At 46.5% G+C, this 21759-nt stretch overlaps 1 protein-coding gene across 1 annotated transcript in view; it reads right to left on the bottom strand.

Moving 5' to 3' along the window:
• IL22RA1 (interleukin 22 receptor subunit alpha 1) overlaps window positions 1–2942 on the bottom strand; it is a 32526-nt gene extending 29584 nt beyond the window's left edge. Inside the window, exon 1 of the mRNA XM_040337183.1 lies at window positions 2698–2942. Coding sequence (XP_040193117.1) covers window positions 2698–2740 — 43 coding nt within the window. The 5' untranslated portion in view covers window positions 2741–2942. The remainder of the gene's footprint in view (window positions 1–2697) is intronic.
• Window positions 2943–21759: the final 18817 nt, after the last annotated feature.

Below are 21759 nucleotides of genomic sequence, written 5' to 3'. Positions count from 1 at the left end.
TTTCTCTTACATGCTCTGTAACATGACATAATATAAAAATCCAACAAGAAGTGCGAGATACCTTAGTAAGTGCCACAGTGTATGGACAGATCTGGGGAATAATGTGCAAAGATCTTACATCTGGAGATCCCAAAAATATAATACAAGGTATTATTTGAACTGGTATCTATCTGAAATTTAAATAAATATATCTGCTCTTTGGGTTACCTATTTTGTCCAGTACGCAGCCACTGTTGTTCCCAACTGATTGCTGGATTCTACATCGGGATGTACTAAAACCAAGCAGGGATGAGAGTCATTGCTCTTCAACATTCTGCCAGGCAGTCTGTGACAGCTACATTGATGGAAGTGTAAGCTTTCCTTAAGGTTCCACATAGTTCATCTACAGTTTATTAAGCAACAGTAACCTGTTGTTAAAATCCCAACTCCAGGCCCAAGGAAAAAGGTACCCTTGTAGTGGGGCCCTCCAACACTGCAATGGTAAAATGCTTGTTAAATCTAGCAGGCTCCCTCCATCTGTGCAACCATTCCCCTCATCCTCCTCTTCAAAATATGATTTCGGGGCATGTTTTTTTGTAGAAGTTTTAAGGCTAAAGAGTGTTTGTTTTAGCCAATGGAGAGCTAGTTACAAGCTGTGGACAGGATTTAGGCATGAAATTACATATATCAGGTTTTTCAGGTGCCCCCCACTAAACCCGGTTGGGACCCAAAAAAACGCAATTATGCCCAAAAGAAGCTCTTGTACCTTTTGCTGTTGAGCAACAGCTCATTGCTTAGATGGGATCAAGTACAATAAAATAACATAGAAATCTGGTGTTGGCGTTAAAGCTCTTTTGGAAACTTGCTTCAAATCCCTCAGGTGTGAATTATTTATTATTATACAGGATTTATATAGCGCCAACAATTTGCGCCACGCTTTACAATATAAAATCGCTGTGCAGTTCAATATAGAAGGAACAGGAGGGGACTGCTTAAATGGAGGTTTATGCTTGCCAGTGAATAGGATAAGTACCCACAGCCTTTTCCTTTGTATCCTAGATTTAATGGCGTTTAACCCTTGCAGTGCAATGCCCTGTACACACGATCGGTCAATCCGATGAGAACGGTCTGATGGATTTTTTCATCAGTTAACCGATGAAGCTGACTGATGGTCAGTCGTGCCTACACACCATCAGTTAAAAAAAAACGATTGTGTCAGAACGCGGTGATGTAAAACACAACGACGTGCTGAAAAAAACAAAGTTCAATGCTTCCAAGCATGCGTCGACTTGATTCTGAGCATGCGTGGATTTTTAACCGATGGACGTGCCTACAAACGATCAGTTTCACATTTTTTAACCGATGGTTAAATAACTGATGGGGCCCACACACGATCGGTTTGGTCTGATGAAAACGGTCCATCAGACCGTTCTCATCAGATTGACCGATCGTGTGTACGCGGCATAAGGGAGGGGGCACTGTAAGGGTTTTTTTTTCTGTCATCCTGGAGTAACGATTTAAAATGATGTTTAATATGTTTGAAAATCGAATTCTTGTTTGTTTTAAGAGAAACTAATGACCTGCTAAACCATATTAAACCAAGGATACAAAGGTAAATCATTAATGGACCCTAAATATTTACCATTAGCTACACAAATCTGACCCATACTGTATCCGCTGCTCCATTTAGCATTCTTAAGCCCTTTGCACACGATCAGACCTTTGTCCGACCAAATTCACATCGGAATTCTGACGGAATTCCATCGGAGGAAAAGAGAACTTGTTCTCTATGTAAACTCTGATGGAATTAATCGGAGTTTCTGATGGGGCATACACATTTCCGATGGAAATTCCGATCGTGTGTACGGGGCATTGGGGATATTCATTTCAAACAATGCACAGAATATAAATGTCAATCTGGAATTTGTTCTTGAAATTAAATGGCAGTTCTGCCTATACTTTTACAGACACATGCTCATTACTTTGTTTTTCCCAAAAATTTGTATAATATTTTGAATGGAAAACACACAATTGTCTAACAATTTTTTTGCAAATAGCAATATAAAAATAATAATATTAATAATAACAGTATATATGCCTTTAATTTACTGTATGGTAACTTGAGTCAGCTTTACTTTTTACAGTAATATTTCAGGCAGTAGTTTATGATGTACAACAAATGCTCACAGACGCAACCCTGACAAATTTATAACTATAGCCAGGGCCATCTTAATAGCATCATGGGCCCCTGGACAAAGTAATGCTCTGGGGTCCCTAGAATGATGACAGTGCAGGTAAACAGACATCAAGTAGGTAGGAGGCAGACTGCCTCCCCTGTGTATCTATTACCCTCAGTGCCATCATGGGGCCCCCAATTTCGGGGCAGCGTGGGCTCAAGGACCAGCTGCTTTGGGGAAAGTGCAGGGCCCCCCCATGCAGCTGGGGCCCCTGGGCAGTGCCCAGGTATGCCCTCTCATTAAGACAGCCCTGACTATAGCAATGCTTAATATATTGCCTACAATGAAATCATTATTAATCTAAACACATACAAAGGAGATATGGCACTATATTGCTATATAGCGGTACTGGATTTCCTACGTAGATTTACAGATAACAGAAGTGGTAATATGTTCTTTTGGTTGGCTTCTGAGTATCTGTATTTCATTACCTGTTTACTTCCTTGTGCATAACTGCAAGAGAATATAATACAGATCTTACCTAAAAGGCAGCAGAAAAATAGGTAACAAAGTGTCCTCTTCATCTATTGCCAGAACGCATGAACAAGTGAAATCATTTGATTGTCCGAGACGAAGTATTCAGTGACATGGACAGGCATTTGGATGTGACTTGTTCTCCAACAGCAACACAGAATAATGTGTAGAGCACACAGGTTTCAGTGTTTTTCTTGAGAAGGGAGTGTCCTAGTTCACGGCGAAGGTTGCTGAATGACTAAAGACAAAGTTACGCTGAAAGGCAACTCCTGTGTACCAGTTTGTCCAATTACCTATTAGCTGCAGAAACACACTTTCATTTTGTGCCATGCCAAATGTAGCAAACCAAGACTCATTTAAACGTATTATTAATATGCAAAAATGGAGCAGAATGTGTAGAACCCATAATTACTACAGTGCTACCACCCCATATAAAGGATACATATGATTACAGAGCAGAGGCAAGACCTTTAGCACTGAAAAGACATACTGACTGTATAAAACATATAAATGTTTTATTCAAACTTTACATGGAACTACATCTATACAGAAAACAGGTTTCTCTGTGCATACATTAGATTTTTGGTATCCGACACTTCTTACTACATGTTGTATAACATATACACACAAACTGTCAAATCTGCAAACACATTTGTACTTAGTCATGCTTTTCGCAGACAAATCAGTTTCTTGAAGGCTGCGTTTTGGCCACTAGATAGCATTGACAACCATACCCAGTCATAGTAGTAGAGAAAACATAAAGAGAATGGGCCTAATCCTCAAAATAGATACTCCGGCGTAAGCCGTCGTATCTCTGGTTCTAACTTTGGAACTGATCCTCAGAAGCAGTTTTCCAAAGTTAGGCAGAAGATCCGACATCTGTAAGGGACTTACACTGCCGGATCTTAGGATGCAGTACCGCATCCGCCACTGGGGGCATTTCGAGTCGAAATGCCGCTTCTGGTATGCAAATTAGCACTTAGGGCGATCCACAAAGCTTTTCAGCTTCGTTTTTTCGCCGTAAGTTTTAGTTTGCCAAGTGTAAAACTAGGGCTGCTTTTACATGGTGTAAAGTTAGTAACACCATGTAAAAGCACATTCAAGCGACGGCATTTGGTATGCATTCCCGAGGGAGAACTCCACGGCAATTTGTAAAATCAAAACCGGCATGGGTTCCCCCCCAGGAGCATACCAGGCCCTTAGGTCTGGTATGGGTTGTAAGGAGACCCCCCTCTGCCGAAAAATCGACGTAGGGGGTCCCCCTACAATCCATACCAGACCCGTATCCAAAGCATGCTACCCGGCCGGCCAAGAATGGGGACAAGCGAGCGCCCCCCCCTCCTGAGCCGTGCCAGGCCGCATGCCCTCAACATGGGGGGAATTGGGTGCTCTGGGGCAGGGGGGCGCACTGCGGGCCCCCCCACCCCAGAGCACCCTGTCCCCATGTTGATGAGGACAGGACCTCTTCCCGACAACCCTTGCCGTTGGTTGTCGGGGTCTGCGGGCGGGGGCTTATCGGAATCTGGGAGTCCCCTTTAATAAGGGGGCCCCCAGATACCGGCCCCCACCCTAAGTGAATGGATATGGGGTACATCGTACCCCTATCCATTCACCTGGAGGCAAAAAGTTAAAGTTATTAAACACACAACACAAGGGTTTTTAAAATAATTTATTAGTCTGCTCCGGAGGCCCCCCCTGTCTTCTTTATTAGCTCTAATACCAGGGGGGGCTGCTTCTTCCACTCTCCGGGGGTCTTCTCCGCTCTCCGGGGGGGGGGTTTCTTCTTCCGCTCTCCGGGGGGGGGTCTTCTCCGCTCTCCGGGGGGGGTCTTCTTCTATCCTCTCCGCTGTTGACTCGGCGAACCCCGGTTCTTCTGCAGCTGTCCGGTGCCTTCTTCTTCAGCGCTGGCTGCCTGCTATCTTCGTGTGTTAGCTCAATTACTAGCAGGCAGCCATTGCGGTCTTCTGTGACGTCACCTTCTTCTCTTCTGTTCTTCTCCCCTCTTCCGATGTTGACACGTCGCCTCTTGTCACTGCAATGATGGAAGCGCGCCTTGCATCCCATTTATATAGGCATCACCGTCCCATCATGCTCCGGTAGGTACCCACGTGGTGGGTGCACGTGGGTACCTACCGGAGCATGATGGGATGGTGATGCCTATATAAATGGGATGCAAGGCGCGCTTCCATCATGATGGGACGGTGATGCCTATATAAATGGGATGCAAGGCGCGCTTCCATCATTGCAGTGACAAGAGGCGACGTGTCAACATCGGAAGAGGGGAGAAGAACAGAAGAGAAGAAGGTGACGTCACAGAAGACCGCAATGGCTGCCTGCTAGTAATTGAGCTAACACACGAAGATAGCAGGCAGCCAGCGCTGAAGAAGAAGGCACCGGACAGCTGCAGAAGAACCGGGGTTCGCCGAGTCAACAGCGGAGAGGATAGAAGAAGACCCCCGGAGAGCGGAGAAGACCCCCCCCGGAGAGCGGAAGAAGAAACCCCCCCCCCGGAGAGCGGAGAAGACCCCCGGAGAGTGGAAGAAGCAGCCCCCCCTGGTATTAGAGCTAATAAAGAAGACAGGGGGGGCCTCCGGAGCAGACTAATAAATTATTTTAAAAACCCTTGTGTTGTGTGTTTAATAACTTTAACTTTTTGCCTCCAGGTGAATGGATAGGGGTACGATGTACCCCATATCCATTCACTTAGGGTGGGGGCCGGTATCTGGGGGCCCCCTTATTAAAGGGGACTCCCAGATTCCGATAAGCCCCCGCCCGCAGACCCCGACAACCAACGGCAAGGGTTGTCGGGAAGAGGTCCTGTCCTCATCAACATGGGGACAGGGTGCTCTGGGGTGGGGGGGCCCGCAGTGCGCCCCCCTGCCCCAGAGCACCCAACCCCCCCATGTTGAGGGCATGCGGCCTGGCACGGCTCAGGAGGGGGGGGGGCGCTCGCTCGTCCCCACTCCCATTCCTGACCGGCCGGGTAGCGTGCTTTGGATACGGGTCTGGTATGGATTGTAGGGGGACCCCCTACGTCGATTTTTCGGGAAATGGGGGGGGGTCTCCTTACAACCCATACCAGACCCAAGGGCCTGGTATGCTCCTGGGGGGGGGAACCCATGCCGGTTTTTTCTTTGAAAATTGGCATGGAGTTCTCCCTCTCAGGAATGCATGCTGAGCGACGCTGTAATTTTTTTTTTATAATTGTTTTCCCGGCGCGTATATTTTTTTTCACCCGTCGCAACTTTAGTGTCCCGTCGCAATCCACAAAGCCCGGCATCAATTACGTTCGTGCGCTGCACGTCGGGAAAATTACGTCACACGCATGCGCAGTACGGCCGGCGCGGGAGCGCGCCTCATTTAAATTTTAAACGCCCCCCGGAGAGGAGGACCGCCTTGCGACGGAGGCACTTAAGTTACACGGCGTGTAATTTCTAGGTACCGTATTTATTCGAGTATAACGCGCAAAATTTTATACCCAAAAAAAAGATCAAAGTTTGGGTGCGCGTTATACTCGAGGACTTTGTCCCCCCCGCCGCTACCGCCGCCGCACACGCCGCTGCTACCGCCGCTGCCACCGCCGCTGCCACCGAAGCCAACGCCGCTACAACGTTAATCACGTGGCGCGGGGGAACATTAGACAGCTTTCGTTTGAATAGCTGTTTTCCCTGCCGCGCGTAGACACTCCCCCTTGGACGGATCTGTCCAATCGCGAGCAAGGGGGAGTGTCTATGCGTGGCAGGGAAAACAGCTGTTCAAACGAACGCTGTCTGTAATGTTCCCGCGCCGCGTGATTAAAGGTAAGGGGGCATGGCTGGACATACGGGGGCATGGCTGGACATACAGGGGGCATGGCTGGACATACAGGGGGCATGGCTGGACATACAGGGGGCATGGCTGGACATACAGGGGGCATGGCTGGACATAAATGATTTTTGGCAATTACAATGATTTTATACCGATTTTTAATTGAAAATTAGGGGTGCGCGTTATACACGGGTGCGCGTTATACTCGAATAAATACGGTAAGTGCTTTGTGGATCAGGCACTTAAGTTACACTGACTTAAAATTTCTACCTAACTGCTGAAAGTTAAGTTACGCCGCCTGGCTGAGGATTAGGCCCAATGTGTGCAGGCTGGATGAATGCTTGTGATATTCACCAGCTATTTTTTTTATTTTTATAAATAGACCCCCTAAGGCCCAATTTACACTTATGCATTTTTAGTGCTTTTTGCATTTTTCAGATTTGCACTACAGAACGTGTTTCATAGGAAACCATGGTAAATTGACTGTAATGCAAGTCTGCAAAATTGAGGCCATCTGCTCCACTTTGTCCGAGGTCTGTAAGTTCAGGGGGGTGGGGAATTAAAATGGGGGACACCTGATGTAAAGGGGCACTGTGATGGGGACACCTGATGTAAGAGGGCACTGTGATGGGGACACCTGATGTAAGAGGACACTATGATGGGGACACCTGATGTAAAAGGGGCACTGAAACTTGACAATAAATATTGTTGAAATTGTACATTTCTTAATGTTTTAATAGAAATACAACGACTACATTCTTTCTCAGAGTCATAACACAGACTTGAGATTCGGACCTCGGCCCAAAGAAAATTTTGCCGACCGGACCTCCTTGAATTTTTATTAAGTACCCCTGGATTAGGAGTTTATGTGTTTAGGAGGCTGTGCAGTGCTTCACAGGCTGTTACCTCCCCTGTCTTTTGGAACTCTCTGGACATTTACAGAACATAGTGGGTGGAGGGACAGAGGCTGCAATCTGAATATTTATGGAGTTTCCAGCAATCGCTGGGAAGCAGCCCATAAATTACTGCCTCCTAGGTCAGTCTGCGTGCCAGGGGTGTGTTGTCACCCTTGGGCGACAGTTGGTGCTAGAGGGGTTCTGATGGACCTATCTTTCCCCAGCAGCCAATCAGAAGGGTTTTTCACTCTTTTGGGTATGCTGGCAGGGGGTATATCTGTGGCAGCCGCCATGAGTAGATGTGCTATGCGGGGCCCGAGTCCAGGTGCGGCATCCACCTTCAGGGAACGCGCATCCATGGGCCCCGCCATCGAGGCTCGCCTGACCGGAGCTGCACACCAGCAGAGTCTCACCTTGATGCTGAGAGGAACCCCAGCGGCTTGCTGGGTTCCAGATCCTAAGCTGGGAGCTGTACGATGAGGAGTCTGCTCGGGAGAACCTAGATACAGATGCTGTACTGAGAGCAGTCTTGCTCTCCATGCTTTGATATCCAAGGCCTGATACCACAGAGTCCTCTTGCTCATCAACCCTTTCTTTACTGTGTGCTATGTTGATGTTGGCTATGTTAGCCTTGGAATAAAGCATTGGAAATTCCACACTGTTGTCTGGACATTTGCTCCTTATCCACACTCACAAGTTATACCCCTAGACAAGAGAACTTGGTAACTTAATACGCCGATCCCAAAACTATTCAGCGGCTCCTTCGGGGGTGAGCGCTACACTTGAGGGCTCGTCCGGGATTCGGCTGTTACCATTGACAACGAGAAGAGATAGTGGATGTAATTTGCCGAGGGGGGACAAGTGTTCAGTGTTGTGCGTAAACTGTCCAGCAGCGAGGGAGTTAACTCTGTGCCATTGAACTTGGGTGCACGTGCAGCACAGCGCGCGCCTACAACGTGCCTGGACAAGTTTTCCAAGTGGGAGGAGCCACCCTCCCCTGCGCGCCACATACAGGGTGACTTTGCGCCCATCCACCAAGAAGGGAAGGGGAACCGCGTGACAATGTCCACTTTTCTGCGGCCGCACGGTGCTGCCCCGCAACCTCGATCACCAACCCCTTTGGCAGGGGCTTTCAGTGTGTTTGCACCCTCTGGAGTGCCGGTGACCGATACGGGTGTTCGTTTGTCTGCACAGGGACAGTTTGCTCTTTTGTCCAGTCGAGGAACAGAGATGCTGGGCCTGATCTGCCCCCGATGCGGGGATCTGTCTGTTATAGTTCAACCCTTTGCCCAATGCCAAGCTTATTTTTTTTGTGGCCACATCGCCTACACAGGCCCCAAAGGAATACAGAGTGGATCTCATTACCGCCACTCTCACAACGGAGGAAGAGCCAGTTTGGTCAGCATCCTCACCATCAGTAGTAATCGTGGAGCCGAAAGCTCAGGACCTCGATGTAATTTCGGTGTCGTCCGCTTTGACATTGCCCTCGGCCGCCTCACCACCTACTTCACTGGAGGTGAGCCGTGGGGAAAGCCTGGACTTGGAAAGCGTCTTGTCCAGTGTGACAAGTTCTTCAGATGTAACGAGCAACCAGGGTGACACCCCCTCGGAGACGACCAAAGCTTCCTCAGCGGTCTCCGTACAACACACTGCTCGAAAAAGGACTTACTCCAGCCTCCCACAGCTGTGGTCGAGGCCTACCTGCCAAGTGTCTTCCATTAGATCGGCTAGGGGGCTCCCCGCCGACTAAGCCCTGTGATCCTTTATTGATAGAAGGGGGGCGTTTAACGGACTTTGACCTATTACCAGATGAAAACATGGTTGTTGACTGTGACCTCCCTGATCGCCCCTTGAAACCCTGCTCCCGGGAGTCGCAGAACTCGGAGGGATCCAACAATTCTGAGAATGCTCAGAAGGGAACGACTCGCTCTAGCCGGAGTGAACCCAGTGGAGCTCGTCAGTCGTCTCCAGATGCTCCAAAACGGTCATGGGGAGTCGGTGAGTTGGGTTCTGCATCTGTCACTATGCTCACTGCTACATTGCCCCGTGCCGTCCCAGTGTTGAAGAGGGCGCCAGATGCTCCGGTATTACTGGGATGCCGTGACCCACACATTTTACCCAGGCTGGCCCATTTACAATGTGTGGTGGATCAGAAGGTCGCTGCTGACTATGTGTATGAATATCCATATGTACCCCCTCCCCTTCTGTACCAAATTGATCTTGAAAGAGAGGCCTGGTGTCGAAAGGCTATTTGGATGCATCTGGGGGTGCCTCACAGTTTAGAAGTGTTAAACCCAAGGGCGCCTCATTTAAAGATGAGATTTGGATATTGTCATCGTGATTAAAGCCGGGGCCGACACATCTACAGGGATCGGGTTGTGTTGAAGAGCCCCGGAAAGGAAAACCAGACCTTCACGGTGAAATCTACCACTCCCAACGGGGACACCATTTGGTTGCCTGATCCCCGATTTTATAGGTAGAGTACATGCGGGATCTGCTCCACATAAACTAATGTGCAGTACTCTTTGGGGGGTGGGTTCAGCCAGTTAGAGTGGGACCCTGCCGGTTTTTTAGTTTCGGCATAGGAAAAAAATTCTTACTTGGAAAAAAACTATTTTCCCCTTTTCCCTTTGCTGCCACTTCCACACCTTTGATTTTTTTTTGGATTGCACCTTGCTGCAGTACCAGCGCACTGACCGCTAGGGGCAGTGCTCTGCATCATGACTCTAAAGAATGGTAATGTCACTGTTATACCGTATGTTACTTGTATTGAATATATTTTATCTTTATTGCACTTATGTGTAGGATTCCTCGGAAGGGAGGGAGACTTTGCGTTCGATTGTGAGCGTGCAGTCTCGGCCCCAACCCCGGAAGTTATATATATATACTAGCTGAATACCCGGCGTTGCCCGGTCTTCCTATCTTAACCTTTTGGGGAGGAAAATCATAGTAATATAAATATACCCATCTTTTATATAAGGGTGTAGGTAAGGGTTAATTTAACTGTCATATTTTTATTTAGCATATAAGTAATATGTGTACCAGGTATTATTGAAATATCTCCAGGCGTACAGAAGTTATGTGGGAACATACATTTCCCATTGATTTGCATGGGACTTTAAACAAAAACCCTGACCCTCACAAATGGGGGTAGTTAAGGGATAAATTAACTATCCTATAGTTTAAGTGGACATATAAGTAACATGTGACCAAGTGTTATCGAAATATCTACAGCCGTTTGGAAGTTATGAAGTAACATGTATTTCCCATAGAGTTGAATGGGACTTTAAAGGAAAACCCCGACCATGGCAAATGGGGGTGGGTAAGGGTTAAACCACCTATCCTATGTTTGTTGCTGACATATAAGTAACATGTGTGCCAAGTTTCATGTTAATATCTTTAGCCGTTTGGACGTGATGCTGGAACATACATACATACATACACACACACACACACGTTGAGTTTTATATATATATATATATATATATATATATATATATATATATATATATATATATATATATATATATATATATATATAGATATTTATGGTCAAAGCCCTATGTCCGATACGGATATGAACAAGATAGATAGACTTAACATAAGACTTACCACATGAAATAGACCTGAAGTGTGCCCTGATCTGATGGACGGTATGCCAAGATAAGGGGGCAAAAACATTCAGGTAGGGGGTGTAGTTTTATTGGTTTTAGCTTTATTCATTGAGCAAGTTTGGTGAACGCTTGTGCCATTTCCACCTGAGGATTGAGGGATGTGCTTGGTGAAGCAGGCAGACTTCCACCCGTCAAGTCTCTTAATTGTCATGATCTGGGATGCCACACCGGGATGTGGCCGAGGCCGCTCCAATACGATAAGAGCGACTGGAGCACCGACTGGGGTTGAGGTGTAGGTAGCGTGGAAGAGTGAGTGAGCAAGTGTGAAGGTGACAGGACCCAAAGTGACCTAACCGCCCGCCCCCCGTTGATCAAGAGGAAGGCGAAAACCCCAGCCAAGCCTAGGCCAATTGCTACAGCAGGGGAGAAAATTCCTTCCTGATCCCCCGAGAGGCGATCGGGTGAACCCTGGATCAACTTCCTATGGTTGGTTGTGCCCCGATAAATTCTGACGTGTTTGACGAACTGGCAGGCACTCAAGGGTTTGATCGGGAAAGGTATTAGGGGACAAGAGTTTGACTGTTCAGGTAGGAGTGACAGAAGGCGAATGAGTGCGGTTACTGCACACCGGACATTGTTTGCTTTAGAGTTGGATGTCTACCCCAGTGCCTGATCGCTGGGTTTTGGATAGTGCCAGGTGGAGAATGAAGTGGTCGTGGTAGCGAGCCAAGTGAGGTCTATGTAGAACTTGGCCGGTGGGGTAGCTGTGGGTGAACTCGCTAGGCCGCAAGAACCCATGGTAGGCCGAGTAGATGAGCTATGAGTAAGCACTGATTGTAGTGCGAAACGTCAGCTGTATGCCCCTGTCTTTTCTGTGATGTGTGGTGTTTAAATACTTTTATCAATAAAGGCAACCGATAAGGTTTTTCCAGAGTGAGGCTGTCCAAACATCTTTCTACAATTGCTTCGTGCATTTCCAGCACCTGGGTTTCTCTGAGAGGATATGGATTCATCCACATACCCAATTGGAGCGGTGACTATCTTCTCTCTAGGCCGAGTAGATGGTTGCTTGAATGACCAGGCTGGGGAGAAAGCCAAATGGGGAACTAGCCAAGATAGTGGACATTAACTGGTGCTGTGGGGATAGTTGTATGGGCCTGCGTAGGAAGGACATAACTTAGACTTGCCTTTACTAATAATGTTGGCCATGGCCTGGTTGTCAGTGGTGAAGGCCACGGTTCGTCCTGTCCAGATATGACCCCAGAGCTGAGCGGCTGCCACGATCGGGAATTGTTTGAACACGGAGGAAGTCCGGGTAAACCCTGGAACTAAGAGTGTCTCTGGAGGCCATGGTCCTGCAAACCAATAGTGGCCAAAAATTGCAGCGAAGCCTGTGGAAGCTGTGGCATCCTTCACTACCTGCGGTGTTGGGGGGCGATATTGATGGTATAACGTTGATACTGTTTCACGTAGTAAGGAACTCCTCCCATATTGAAAGGTCCGCTACTGCCGCGGTGTCTAAGTTAAGGATCTGATCGGAGTCCTGTATCTGGGAGAGGAAGACCAGGAGGCATGATACAAAAGATCGACCCTGGGGAATGATCCGAACTGCAAATTGAGCATCCCCGGGAGAGATTGAAGCTGCTTCTTAGTACACCCCTTGTGCGGGTGAAGTCTTGGAGCACTGACCTGATGTGGGTCAACTTGAAGGAACAATAGACGTAGTGAATGCAAGTTTGCGTGTGAGCGCGACAGAAAATAGGTGAGCAGCCGAGTTGCTACTGGAGATGTGACCGATTTAAGCCACAATTGCAATTAAGCAGCTTTATTAGAAAGGTGAAAACAAAGTTTAGCGGAAATTTGGAGTACGTAGGAAGGACCGTGCGCAACACTGTAAATACAGATGGAGTGAGATGCAAATGTTTATGCTTGACAACAAACGTAAGGCCCGGGATCTGAATCGTAAGTACCACTGTATTCGTATCGCCAACGCGAATAATTCGAGGTGTGAGCATCGGCGGGGTTGTTTTGTGAAGGATCTGAAACGTTGGGCCGGTGCTGCGACTGTACTCAGGTCGGTTGGTGAAGTTTGTATTGCCGAGGATCCGAATCATTGCGCCGATGATGCGATTGGATTCGGATCGGCTGTGGATGTAAGGTGACGGAGGGGCTTGTGTTTTGGATCCGAGTCATTGCACCAATGATATGACTAGACTCGGAACGGCTGATGGTGTTAGTGGTTGAAGGGGTTTGTGGTTACTGAGGACCCGAATCATAGGGCCGACGTTGCGACTAGATTCAGATCGGCTGTTGGCGAGGGCTTGGTTTTTTTTTTTGTTTTTTTTTGGGGATATGCTGAGACGAAACGGTGCATGAGGATGCGACCGGATTAGAATCGGAACATGATAAAAGACAGTGGAATGTTTTGCCATGACAGAGGCATGAATCGGTATGCCGCACGTGCTACTGACAACGACCAGACTCTGGAGCATGTACTGAAATGAGACCAAACAACTGGGGCACACTGGGACGAATCGGTGCATCACGGATGCGACTAGATTCAAATCAAAGTGCGGTATGTGACAGTTTAATGAAATTATTGCTATGACAAAGGCGCGAATTGGTCGGGCCGTGGTTGCGACTGAGAATGAGCCGGACTCTGGCGCATGTACTGAAATGAGGCTGAATAGCAACTGGGGCACGCCAAGACGAATTGGTGCATGAGGATGCGATTGGAGCACGTGAGAATGTGCGTGGTTTCAATTTGGATGCTTTTCAGGGAAATTGGGTGACAGAAATTCTCATGACAGAGGCACGAATCGCTGCCCAGCGGATGCGACTGACAGCAAGCAACTCTGGAGCATGTACTGAAATGAGGCCAACGACAACTAGGGCACACTTGAGATAAACCTGCACATGAGAATGCGCGTGGTTTCAGATCAGATGCGTTTCGGTAAAATGAGTGACAGAAATTCCCATGACAGAGGCATGAATCGCTGTGCTGCGGATGCGACTGACAACGAGCAACTCTGGAGCATGTACTGAAATAAGGCCAAAAACAACTAGGGCACGCTTGAGATAAACCTGCACATGAGAATGCGTGTGGATTCAAATCAGATGAATAACAGTAAAATGAGTGACAGAAATTCTCATGACAGAGGCACGAATCGCTGCACCGCCGATGCGACTGACAACGAGCAACTCTGGAGCATGTACTGAAATAAGGCCAACAACAACTAGGGCACGCTTGAGATAAACCTGCACATGAGAATGCGTGTGGATTCTAATCAGATGCGTGACAGTGAAATGAGTGACAGAATCTTCCCATGACAGAGGTGCGAGTCGTGCAACAATGAGCGAACTCTGGAGCATGTACTGAAATGAGGCCAACAAACACCTGGGGCACGCTGGGACGAATCAGTGCATCGGATGCGACTTGAATTCGAATCAGATTGAAGGGTAGGTGAATCAAACGACTGAAATGTTTGCCATAACAGTGGCGCTAACAGGTGTGCTGCAACTTGCGACTGATAACGGACCTGACTGTGGAGTGTGAGATGCATGAGCCAGAATGACTAGCACGAGTTGACATGAATCAGTGTATCGCAGACGCGACTGGATTCGAAATGGAGTGAAGGGAAAACAAAACGTGACAAATTAAATTACTGTCAGCCTAGGTTCACATTGGAGCGATCTGTTATGCGATTTGAGAGATCAAATCGCTCGCATGACAAGTCGCAGCCTTGGAGGCAATGGCACTGTTCCAATCAGTGGGACACAGATTTTGCGGCACCGCATCGATTTGCAAAAGTAGTTCCTGCATTACTTATGCTGTTATCCGGTGCGACTTCAATAGTCATCTGAGCATGAAGCCGCACAGATTTGTCTGACGTAGCACCTGAAATCCCACTGACCTTGCTACGTCAAGTGAAGTAGTGTGATTTCAAAGTAGCATCAATGTGAACGAGGGCTCAGTGAATGAGATGGGGAAAAAAAAATTAGCAGGGATGAACCGGCGAGTCGCTGATGTGACTAAATTCCACCGGAGGGTAATGTAAGTAAAATAACTGGAATGATAGACAGTGTATTCCTAAGTGACATGGGCCTACTACGTGGCATGTGCTCATGAATTGCACAATAAGATCGTGGCTCAAATAAGGCTGCATACGGAGACTTGACAAATGACTCGCAAGTTCCACAGTGGGGTTTTGATGGCACGGGTTATCTGGCAAAACAGTGCATGAAACAAAGAATTTGTACAAATCCTACCTGCGACAGTTTGAAAAAAAAAAGGACTTTATCTACGTAAAGCATGGTGGGTGTGCAAGACATCTGAAGAGCATGGATGACGCACAAAAAATGACTTTGGTTGGTAAACAAAGAGAGAAAACGTGTGCAAACGATTTGTAAGTTCCACTGTAGGAACTAAAACACACGGCATGGGGGACAACAACGAATGGCAACGGTAGAAAGTATGTAATGTGTGTAACCCGAATCAGTTCGTAAATATATTAAATTAATCCCATACGAATCAGAAGAATTAAATTGATCTGATATGAATTGGTTGTAGAGTGTATGTCACCCCTTACTCTGAAACTGAACACCAACCAACCACCCCTCCCCCCAGGCTAACCCAGTGCAGAGAAGGCATCAGGTGGGCCTAATTATCAACTCAATCAGCCACAGAAACCTGTACAAACAATACATGCTTGTCTCTAAATGGAAGAGATGGCAAACCCATGGACAGTGAATCTTTATATCCAGTGAAATCTACAGCGAGTGATATCGGAGAAAGACCGACCGCGACTCAGAGGTTTGGAATTATAAATTAAACGTATGTTTGGCAGACCACAACTCAGAAGCAAGGAGGCGGGACAGGTAGCATAACAAATTGCAAGATCGCACATGATGCGAAAGATTCGGAAAGTACCTGCGACAGTGAGCGGGAACCGCCGACGAAGAGCACAAACGAAGAAGCCGAAATGCACCTGCGATCAAAATGCCAGGACTCACAAACGTGAGGTGAGCTGGGAAGAGTCAGCCCAGTGATGTGTGTTATCGCTCACAGGAAACCAACAATGACCACAGGTGAGTGGGCTGGTTAAATACCCCCGGGCTCCTCCCATAAATTCAGGCCAGCATACTGGCCTTATTACATATATGGCTACATTATATTTTCTTTTTTTTTGTATGCCTTGTATTTTCATTACATGTTGCTTTTTCTGGACCCACCTGCCATCAACAACTGTGAGAATGTGCAGTCAGATGGCAGGGTTGTGTATGTGTGTATGTCATGTATAGATGTATTGTAATATTGACAAGTATATGGTTCTCTCCCTTTCCTGCTTTTCTGTCTGGTTTGGTATCAGGTCTGCATTCGGATCCGAATGCTTTGGGACACTGGGGGCAGTGTCCATTCAAGTGGGAGGAGTATGTTTTTTGTTAGTTAGTGGGGCGCTACGCTAAAGTTAGTGGAGTGGGAGATTTAGGTTGCTCCCACTCACAGATGTTTAGTTTGTGCTGTTGCCAGTTTGGGACTGCCTTCTAGGTCAGTCTGCGTGCCAGGGGTGTGTTGTCACCCCTGGACGACAGTTGGTGCTAGAGGGGTTCTGATGGACCTATCTTTCCCCAGCAGCCAATCAGAAGGGTTTTTCACTCTTTTGGGCATGCTGGCGGGGGGTATATCTGTGGCAGCCGCCATGAGTAGATGTGCTATGCGGGGCCCGAGTCCAGGTGCGGCATCCACCTTCAGGGTGCGCGCATCCATGGGCCCTGCCATCGAGGCTCGCCTGACCGGAGCTGCATACCAGGCAGAGTCTCACCTTGATGCTCAGAGGGACCCCAGAGGCTTGCTGGGTTCCAGATCCTAAGCTGGGAGCTGTACGATGAGGAGTCTGCTCGGGAGAACCTAGATACAGAGGTTGTCTGCGAGGTTGGGACGTACCATCGGGGATCCGGTCACCACGCCACACGACAGGTACATTGCAACTGTCCATGGGTGACCCTAAATTGTGCTTACTGGTTATACCCCTAGACAAGAGAACTTGGTAACTTAATACGCCGATCCCAAACTATTCAGCGGCTCCTTCGGGGGTGAGCGCTACACTAGGAATATGAGAGTCCATAAACTGTGATTCACATCAAAATAAAGTGAATAGAAAAAAGTCCATAGATTGTGATTTGCATCAAAATAAAGTGAGTAGTAAGAAAATCTTCTTCCACCAAAAGCACACCCAAATCGTGAGATGTAGTCTCCTTACCACATATGGATGACCGTCATTACAGCGGTCTAATTAGGCACAGGGATGTTTATAGTTTTCCCGAATAGACTGGCTTTTTTATCTTTAACTTTGAGTCTAGAGCAGCCAGGTGCCATACAATACAGCCAGGAGCTGTTTCTTCAACATTAATTTTTTGTAACCTTTATATCTTGTTTCAGCTGCACAATTACTCCCACTAACGTGCAGCATTTTTCAGTTGGACTTTAGAAGCCAGGTACTTAAGCAGTTCCTCAATCATTTTGTTTAGAGTTTACAAGCTTTCTTCAGTTTGGGGCATCCCATGTTCCCAAATTAAACACTAAAAACCAAAACTCCTAGACTGCTTTTTGGACAGCGTGCGGAAAAATCTATTTTGTCTGGTTGTTGGTGCTGTGTGGGGGAAATATTCCTGAAGTCCAATTGGTCCTTAGAGGGTAGCACTACAACAGTACAGTTTCTTTATTGGCTATAAAACATTAGAAAAGGAAAAATAATCTTTACAAAATGTGAGATAACATACTTCTATTAAGGAGAAGCAGTAGGTATAAATGGAAGAAGAAGAATTATGGACAGCCGCACTCCAATAAGATATAAAAATAAAATAAAAAGCTGTGCCTTTTATTCTAGTAAAAAAACACTACAAAAGCAAAAAAAACAGCAAACAGTGGGGTAATAGAGCTGACGCGTTTCACATTGATGAACAATGCTTAGTCATAGCACCTGTTGCGGACATTCCTTTACTTCTACTATTGCTATATGCACCATTCACTCCTAGGAATTCGGAAGAGCCACGAGGTAAATGTGCCACCCAAAACAACCAGCAGCTCCTCCGGGGGTAATGCTACATGTACATTACCCAACCTGGACCCCTGCACTATGTACGTTACATACTTCTGATTTCTGCATTCTGTACGTAGGATCAAGTTTTAGGCCCCATCAATCTGACCCTTTTTCAACATTCATAGGAATTCAGATTTTCCCCAGGTATGCTCATGAGCCATGCAATAGTGGTACTCTCCGCACCTCCTGTAGATATCCCCAGTGTCTCTTTTCAAAATATTCTAACTTAAAGTGATTGTAAAGGTTTTCTTTTTTTTAAATAACAAACATGTCATACTTATCTGCTTTGTGGGGGTTTTGCACAGAGCGTTCCCATACCTCCTTTTCTAAGGGCCCCCTGGCAGTGCTCCTGGCCCCTCCTCTTCATTGAGTGCTTCCGCGGAGAGCCATTTTCCATGAGTGCTCCCGCAGAAAGCCATTTTCCATGAGGGCACTCATGCGGGCATGCTCCCGAGTATTGCTGCTGTGTCCATTGACACAGACAGCAGGACTCCGCCCCAACCCCGACTCCCGTGTCACAGGATTTGATTGACAGCAGAGGGAGCCATTGGCTCCCGCTGCTATCAGTCTATCAAATGAGAACCAGAGACAGTGACTGGAGCTGCTGAGCTCATCCTCGACGCTGGAACAATCGGGTTCAGGTAAGAAAATGAAGAATGATGGCTACAGCGCGGACCCCAAATGCTGGGAGGACGTCAATAGATGTCCTCCCCTTCACCTGAGTCACTGAGACTCGGGTGATCACGGATCCGAGTAAGGGGCCGTGATGTGAGCAAAAGCCGGTAATCATTTTTTTTTCACCTCACGCTAACAGCGGGAGGAGAAAAAAAAAGCAGATCACCGACTCATGTGCAAAGGACATCGGTCCTGAAGAGGAAGGAGGCACATCTGCCTCCTCTGTGTGGCCAGTAACCCCTGACAGTACCCCCTGCTATTGCCACCTGCAAGTGTCCACCAGTGCCACCTATCAATGCCCACAAGTGCCAACTATCAATGCCTACCAGTGCCACCTATCAATGAGCCATCAGTGCCACCTAGCGGTGCTGCCCATCAGTGCCCATTACTGCCACCCATCAGTGCCTATCGCTGCCACCCAGTGCCCATCACTGTCAGCTATCAGTGCCCATCACTGCCACCTTTTAGTGCCACTTCTCAGTGCCCACCAGTGCCACCTATCAATGCCCATCAGTGCCACCTCTCAGTGTCACCTCTCAGTGCCCACCAGTGCTGCCTATCAGTGCCCACCAGTGCTGCCTTATCGTGCCCATCAGTGCAGCCCATCGGTGCCCATCAATGCAGCTTCAGCGTACATGAATGAAGGAGAAAAATTACCCGTTTGCAAAATGTTATAACAAAATATAAAAAAATATATATTTTTTTTTAAATCAGTATTTTTATTTATTTTTTAACAAAAAATAAAAACTGCAGAGGTGATCATCATGTCAGTGCTGAAAGCTGAAAATTGGTCTGGGCAGGAGGGGGGTTTAAGTGCCCAGTAAAAAAATGGTTAAGCTGTTCATACAACCTTAATAGGTGGCAAAAAACATTTCACTGAACATGCAGGATAGTACAGACCATTATTATCTATACAATTTTGATTACTACTGAACATCGTTTGTTTCCATTTGATTACCACAATAATAAAAGCACACACACACGTAAAATAGGTATATTGTATATATTATTTTTATGACAGTTTTCTGTACAAACATACACATAAATGTACACACATAAATGCAAATTAAAATGAAACTCTATCCAACATTTTTTTTATTAGCTTTGATTTGCATGGAACCAGTTTCTGATCTGGTCTTGTCTGTGAGGCCTCGTACACACGACCGAGGAACTCGTCGTAAATGAAACATCGTTTTCCTCGACGATTTCCTTGTCAGGCTTGTCGAGAATCTTGACAAGCTTTCTTTGCATACACACTGTCAAGACAAAATCTCATCGTTCTCAAACGCGGTGACGTACAACACGTACGACGGCACTATAAAGGGGAAGTTTGATTCCACTGGCACAACCCTTGGGGCTGCTTTTGCTAATCTCATGTTACTGCGTGGTACATAAAAGTTTGGTGAGAGACGATTCGCGCTTTTCAGTCTGTTACAGCGTGACGAATGTGCTATCTCCATTATAAACGCTACTTTTACCGAAGGTGCGCTCCCGTCTCATACTTTATTCTGAGCATGCGCGGGTTTCTAAGCATACACACGAACGTGTTTCTCGTAAACCAGCCCGACGAGGAACACGATGAGGAAATTGAGACTCCCGACGAGGAAAAAGAGAACTCTTTTTTTCTCGTCAAATTCCACGACAGTTTTCTCGACGAAAAACATACACACAACCGTTTTCCTCGCCAAAAAAGCTCTGCCACCAAGTTTCTTGATGGATTCTGTCGAGGAAAACGGTTGTGTGTACGAGGCCTGACACTGACGAGTAAAGCTTCTCACACACCCAACCCATGTCACAGCTACTGCTTGAGGGATATGGGCTTCTTGGTTACCTCAACAAGTGTAAATCCTTTGTACATTCCTTTAAAAACAATGCATCTAGGGGGTATGCTGGGTAAAACTGCTAGTGGGAGTTCCACTTAGGATTTCCATAGGAAATTATTTAGAACCTCACAGAGGTGACATATAAGTGAAAATTAAAACCACTCTTTGGGTTTCTTTTCAGATCATCAATTTTGTTGACATGGAAAACAATGCAACCATGATTAGGCATGACAAGCCAAAACGAAAGCATATCTGTAAGATCACAATGTTGTGGGGCATACTGGAACTACATGATACTTCCTTTTACTTTTTTATATTATGCCAACACTAGGAAATTTCTAATAATATGTGAATATGTTAGGAACATCATTCAAGATACCAAGAACTGGAACTTATCCTAATCCTAGCTCCTAATCCGCACCCGATCATTTTCTTTGGACCATTATACTTGCAATCTCACCAACAATAGCTTCATTGACTAAGGTTGGCCCTACATTATACAATTTTCTTGTGCAACTTTCCTTTAGATTTACCAAAACCATATAATAGGAGGTCAAACCTAAACACTTTCAATTTGCATGCAATCAGGCAGACCCTTCTACTACATAGTTGATGGTAATTCTAAAGAGAATTGAATAAGAAAATGGTATGGTGTATGACCGCTTTACTGTGAAGAACTCCTCCCTAAAATTCTCTGTCTCCCATGGGCAACTGATTCTTGTAAAAAAAAAAAAAAAAAAAGCACATATAGAGCAGGGACTTGAAATCCTCTTTAATTATATGAAACTCTGACCTTTAGAAATATTAGAATATGGCTATAAAAACAAATGAATCCAACATGACATGCTTGTGTATGTTTTCTAATAGTTATTTCAAAGTGAAAACAAATCCTGAACTGAAGGTTGTAGGCTGCGATTGCTTACCTTCATGCAAATCCAATGGCTTTGAATTTTCTTTATTGTACATCATGGGACACGGAGCACCATAGTTATTACTATGTGAGTTATACGCCACCTATAGGTGGACACTGGTACACTCAAAAGACAGGAAGTCCCCCTCCATATATAACCCCTCCCATACAGGGAGTATCACAGTTTTTTCACCAGTGCCAGCGCCTTGGTCACATTTCCATACCACAGGTTTGCTCTGGCAGG

This window comes from Rana temporaria, chromosome 2 (genome assembly GCF_905171775.1).
Source record: "Rana temporaria chromosome 2, aRanTem1.1, whole genome shotgun sequence".
Classification (NCBI taxonomy): Eukaryota; Metazoa; Chordata; class Amphibia; order Anura; family Ranidae; genus Rana; species Rana temporaria.
This window is presented reverse-complemented; position numbering and strand designations above follow the sequence as displayed.